The sequence below is a fragment of the Colobus angolensis genome, unplaced genomic scaffold (assembly GCF_000951035.1).
Source record: "Colobus angolensis palliatus isolate OR3802 unplaced genomic scaffold, Cang.pa_1.0 Scaffold32, whole genome shotgun sequence".
Classification (NCBI taxonomy): Eukaryota; Metazoa; Chordata; class Mammalia; order Primates; family Cercopithecidae; genus Colobus; species Colobus angolensis.
The window spans coordinates 6,306,637-6,312,521 of record NW_012116488.1 but is presented as its reverse complement, the minus strand read 5'-3'; the positions used below and the strand labels follow the sequence as shown (position 1 = coordinate 6,312,521).

At 51.4% G+C, this 5,885-nt stretch overlaps 1 protein-coding gene across 1 annotated transcript in view; it reads left to right on the top strand.

The window, feature by feature from the left end:
- Positions 1-1,266: 1,266 nt before the first annotated feature.
- Positions 1,267-5,885, top strand: part of HHIPL1 (HHIP-like 1) — a 24,040-nt gene continuing 19,421 nt past the window's right edge. The window contains exon 1 of the mRNA XM_011951586.1: positions 1,267-1,910. Within this exon, the coding sequence (XP_011806976.1) occupies positions 1,360-1,910 (551 nt within the window). The 5' untranslated portion in view covers positions 1,267-1,359. The remainder of the gene's footprint in view (positions 1,911-5,885) is intronic.

Here is a 5,885-nt window from a genome sequence, read left to right as displayed (position 1 = left end):
GGCGGGAAGATGGCTTGAGTTCAGGAATTCGAGAGCAGCCTGGGCAACATGGCAAAACCTCATCCCTACAAAAAATTAAAAAATTAGCTAGGTGTGGTGGCTTTTGCCTGTAGTCCCAGCTACTCAGGAGGCTGAGGCAGGAGCATCTAGGAGGCAGAGTTTGCAGTGAGCTGAGATGGTGCCACTGTATTCCAGCCTTGGTGACAGAGAGAGAGAGACCCTGTCTTAAAAAAACAAATCAACAAACAACAAAACAAAACAAAACTGGGTAATTTATAAAGAAAAGAGTTTTAATTGGCTCACAGTTCTGCAGGATGTATAGGAAGTATAGTGGCCTCTGTTTCTGGGGAGTTCTCAGGAAACTTACAATCATGATGGAAAGCAAAGGGGAGGCGGGCATGTCCCATGACAACAGCAGGAGCAAGAGAGAGATGGTGGCAGGGCGGGGGCACATTTTAAAAAACCAAATCTCATAGGAACTCACTCACTCTACAGTACCAAGGGGGGATGGTGCTAAACTAAACCATGCGCGAGAACTCCGCCCCTGTGATCCAGTCACCTCCCACCAGGCTCCTCCTCCAACACTGGGGGTTACAATTCTACGTGAGATTTGGGCGGGGACACAGATCCAAGCCATATCAGAATATCAGGAGGTGGAAGGTAGACAGGAGGCTGGAGGGGTGGAGAGAGGCGGGAGCTGAGGGTACAGCTGTCCATGGGCAGAGCCAAGTCATACAGCACTTGGTATTTTACTGTTTTTCAACAGATAGAGGCCAGAAGGTACTAGAGGGTGGTCTAGTACTGGAAGGTACTAGAAGTACTAGAAGTACTAGAAGGTACTAGAAGGTACACAGGGTGGTCAGGGAGGATCGGAGGTGAGCCTCGGGCAGGAACCCAAGTTAAGTGCAGCAGCGAGCTGTGCTGATGTAGGGGCAGAGGTGCACTGTGAACACAGAGAGGGTGGGTGGCAGTGCCTCGGACTCTTTCTGGCATACAGCAGGTGCTCCAGAGTAGCTGCTGCTGTTGCTGCTGCTATTAATAGGAGTAGGAATAGTGTTGTTCTGTGTTCTGACAGAACAACACAAACATTAAGACCTAAGGCTTGCTCCTATCCCTGAGGCTTATCATGGTAACAGACAGATGGCATTGTCTCCATTTTATGGATCAGCAGACTGAAGCTCTGAGAGATGGGGGACCCGCCCAAGGGTACACAGCTGGTAAGCACCTCCACGAAGCGTCTCTGAGCCATCGCTGTCTCTGCAGGAATGCTCTCCGTATGCAGCCCACCTCTATGACGCTGAGGACCCGTTCACACCCCTGCGCACAGTGCCCGGGCTCTGCCAGGACTACTGCCTGGACATGTGGCATAAGTGCCGGGGGCTGTTCCGTCACCTGTCAACTGACCAGGAGCTTCAGGCGCTGGAGGGCAACCGTGCCAGGTTCTGCCGCTACCTGTCCCTGGATGACACGGACTACTGCTTCCCGTACCTGCTGGTCAACAAGAACCTCAACTCAAACCTGGGCCATGTGGTGGCCGATGCCAAGGGCTGCCTGCAGCTGTGCCTGGAGGAGGTGGCCAATGGGCTGCGCAACCCCGTGGCCATGGTCCATGCCAGGGATGGCACCCACCGCTTCTTCGTGGCCGAGCAGGTGGGGCTGGTATGGGCCTACCTGCCCGACCGCTCGAGGCTGGAGAAGCCTTTCCTGAACATCAGCCGGGCGGTGCTCACCTCGCCCTGGCAGGGTGATGAACGTGGCTTCCTGGGCATTGCCTTCCACCCCAGCTTCCGGCGCAACCGCAGGCTCTACGTCTACTACTCAGTGGGTATCCGCACCAGTGAGTGGATCCGCATCAGCGAGTTCAGGGTCTCTGAGGATGACGAGAACGCCGTGGACCACAGCTCTGAGAGGTGGCTTCCTTGGGGAACCCGGGCCTGGGTGGGGGCAGGTACCCATACGCACTGGTGTGACTGTACCAGTTGGTATCCTGTTCTCAAATACTGTGAATGTTTAACACACCTGGTAGGGGTGCTGAATTTCATGCTTTGGGGCCTGGGGAAGGACAGTTTTGCAGATCAGACCTCACACGGGGACCATATCCAAACCCCTCCATCTGGCCTCGAGGCCCGACATTTCTCCACCAGCTCTTTTGTTTCAGGCACTTCATTTCATCTGATTCTCCTAAAACCCACTGAGGCTAGTATTATTTTTCCCATTTTACAGATGAGAAAGTGGAGGCTTAGAGAGGTGAAGTGTTGGGTCACACGGGGAGGGAGCGTCAGAGCTGGGAGCCTGATCTGTTGTCTCCAAAGCCCACCCTCTGCCCTCTGCCCCAGCCTGCCTCACTCCGGCCTGAAGGTACCATTCTTTTTTTTTTTTTTTTTTTTTTTTGAGACAGAGGCTCGCTCTGTTGCCCAGGCTGGAGTGCAGTGGTGCAATCTCTGCTCACTGCAACCTCCACCTCCTGGGTTCAAGCAATTCTCCTGCCTCAACCTCCCCAGTAACTGGGACTACAGGCGCATGCCACCATGCCTGGCTAATTTTTTGTATTTCAGTGGAGACGGGGTTTCACTGTGTTGCCCAGGCTGGTCTTGAACTCCTGAGCTCAGGCAATCTGCCCGCCTCGGCCGAAGGTTCCATTCTTGAGCCCCACTGGCTCCTTTTTCCCACCGGAATCCGCTGCCCCAGGGAACTTGCTCTCCTTCCTGCCCCTAAGTTCTTCTGTTCCTCCTCCGGGCTTCTGCTCCTCTCAACAACGCCTGCAGAGCCTGTGCTCTGTGGATGATTTGTGCCCCAACTGTTTTCAAAATGGGTCTGACCTGACCTCACACGTGGGGCACACATATCAGTCTGAGTTCAGTAGGAAATAAACCCTGTATCAGGTAACTCAGTAGGTAGAATTTGATCCTGGGAGTCAGTTACTCGGGTTTTAGAAATGATGAAAGGGCTCAGACGCGGTGGCTCACGCCTGTAATCTCAGCACTTTGAGAGGCTGTGGTAGATCACTTGAGGTCAAGAGTTCAAGACCAGCCTGGCCAACATGGCGAAACCCCGTCTCTACTGAAAACACAAAAACTAGCTGGGTGTGGGAGTGTCTATCTGTAGTCCCAGCTACCCGGGAGGCTGAGGCAGGAGAATTGCTTGAACCTGGGAGGCAGAGGTTGCAGTGAACCAAGATCCTGCCACTGCACTGCAGCCTGGATGACAGAGCAAGACTCTGTCTCAAAAAAAAAGGCAGGGGGGCAACCTGGGGAAGGCAGCGACTCTGAGGTCAGCAACTGGAGGAAGTAGTTTCCACCTGTTGGACGGGGAGGACAAAGTGAGAAGATGGGGTTATTGGGACCCTGGAGCTGAGGATACCCAGTGGAAGCTGGAACCATAATTGGCCTGGGCAGGAGGAGGTAGAGCCAGGGAGGAGCAGCTGCTGCCAAGAAGCTGCTTAAAGCAGAGAAGTGCTCCTCCCTCTCCAGGCTCCTGCCAAAGCAGTCCACTGGCTGACCTTGCTGGAGGCCAGCTAGCTACGAAGCCTGGGAAATGTCATTCACAGGAGCTGACCCCCTGCAGTAGAGAGAGAGGAGGTAGGGGGAGGGCCAGTACTGGGTCTGAGGGCAAATTAGCAAAGAACAGCACATTGGGTGTTTGATAAAACTGTAAAATCTTGACACTGAATATATAAAAAGGAGGAGAAATCACATATGTTAGCTGTGAAGGCTAATGTGAATCTTTATGATTCACAGCATTAGTTTTGACTATGAGCTTCCTGGCAGCCAGAGCGAAAGGAGGAAACATAATTCTCAGGATCTTACAGGAGCCTGTACAGCCAGTTCTCCAAGAAAGACCAAGTTTATCACACGGACCTGACAGAGGGGAGATGGAGGGACAGAATGGATGTGTCTTCAGTGGTGAGACTTTTAAAAATGGATTCCTGATAAAGACTTGAGGTGGAACACAAAATATATTTCAGAGTGGGGGCTCAGCAAAGGTCCTCTGGTGACCTCACAAAGTCAAGCCTAGAACTTGACTCACTCGTGGGGAGAGGTAGGCACAGCAGGCTCAGGGCAGCCAGGAATGAGTGGTTATCCTAGCCTGAGTCCTCTGTCCACTGTCAGTCTCTTCCCAGACCTGGGACCCCAATGCCAGGTGGATGACTGAAAGCCTGGGGTTAGGAGCTCTGTATTGCTCACCAGATCATATGCACAGGCCTCACAAAGAAAAGGCCTCCAGTTTCGGCTCTGAAAAGTCAAAGCCCTGCGTTCAAATTACTTGACCTTTCTGTATCTAATTTTTTCTTATTTGTATTGATAAGGGATTAATAGGCTGGGTGCAGTGACTGAAACCTCTAATCCGAGTACTTTGGGAGGCCAAGCAGGGAGGATCGCTTGAGGACAGGAGTTCAAGACCAGCCTGAGCAACACAGTGAGAGCCCTCATCTCTACAAAAAATTAAAAAATTAGCCGGGCATGGTGGCATGCACCTGTAGTCTCAGCTACTCAGGAGGCTGGGGCAGGAAGATCTCTTGATCGCAGGAGTTCGAGGCTGCAGTGAGCTATGACCACATCACTGCACTCTGGCCTGGGTGATAGAGTCTCAAAAAAGAAAGAAAGAAAAAGAAGGGATTGAGAAAGTAGTGACCAATCCTGGAAAACCTAAACCACCCTGAGTATTTCAGTCAGGGGAAACTGAACACAAGGATGACTAAGGCATTGGGAGGGCTGGAGAAGGAGAAGAGGAAGGTTAAGTTACTTAAAGACTGGTAACTGTGAGAAGCTGCTACCACTCCTGGGTTGGAGGAACAAAGGGAAAAAGTCCTTTGTGCTGTGGAGTTTGCTGCTCTTAGTACCAAGATGGCTGGGTGGAAACCCAGGGGTCCATGTTCACCAGCCAACGCTGCTGTCTCTGCAGGCACCACTTCTGGAGGCAGGGTTAGAAGCCAAAGGAACTTGGCCTCTCCCTTCCACCCACCAACACAAACTGGAAGCCAGCTGGCTGGGAAGTATGGTAGTAGGTTTCCTGTAATGGCAGTAAGGGAGGTTCCTGAGTAGAGTGAGTGTGGCGCTGAGTGCACTGCACACCATCCTGCCCACTGTTAGAAGCTGCAAATGAGGGAGTACATAAGATGTGCTCAACATAAGTAATAAGTAAACTAATGTGGGGGAAGCCATGATGAGGAAGAAACCAGCTGTGTCAGTGACTAGGTTGACAATTTCCCATAATCATAACAGGGCAGGTGCTAGCAGTGGAGAGCAGAAACAAACAAACAACAACCACCAAAAAAAAACCAGTAGACCAGAACTAGAAGACTTGAGTTCTAATCCCAGCTCTGCTACCTATGGGCTGTGTGACCTTAGACAGGTTGCTCAACCTCTCTGAGCCTCTAGGTCCTGCTTGGCACCATAGAGTGCATTAATTTTGCTCGTTCTACCTACTAGCTCCTCGTGGAAAATCACTTAATATAAAGGATATGAAAAGTCTTTTCCAGGCTGGGCATGGTGGCTCATGCCTGTAATCCCAGCACTTTGGGAGGCCGAGGTGGGCAGATCATTTGAGGTCAGGAGGTTGAGACCAACCTGGCCTACATGGTGAAGCCCCATCTCTACTAAAAACACAAAAATTAGCCAGGCGTATGGCGGGCCCCTGTGATCCCAGCTACTCAGGAGGCTGAGCCTGGAGAATCGCTTGAACCTGGGAGGTGGAAGTTGCAGTGAGCTGAGCTGTGCTCCAGCCTGGGCAACAGAGCAAGACTCTGTCTCAAAAAAAGAAAGAAAGAAAGAAAGAAAGAGAGAGAGAGAGAGAAAGAAAGAAAGAGAGAGAGAGAGAGAGAAAGAGAAAGAAAGAAAGAAAGAAAGAAAGAAAGAAAGAAAGAAAGAAAGAAAGAAAGAAAGAAA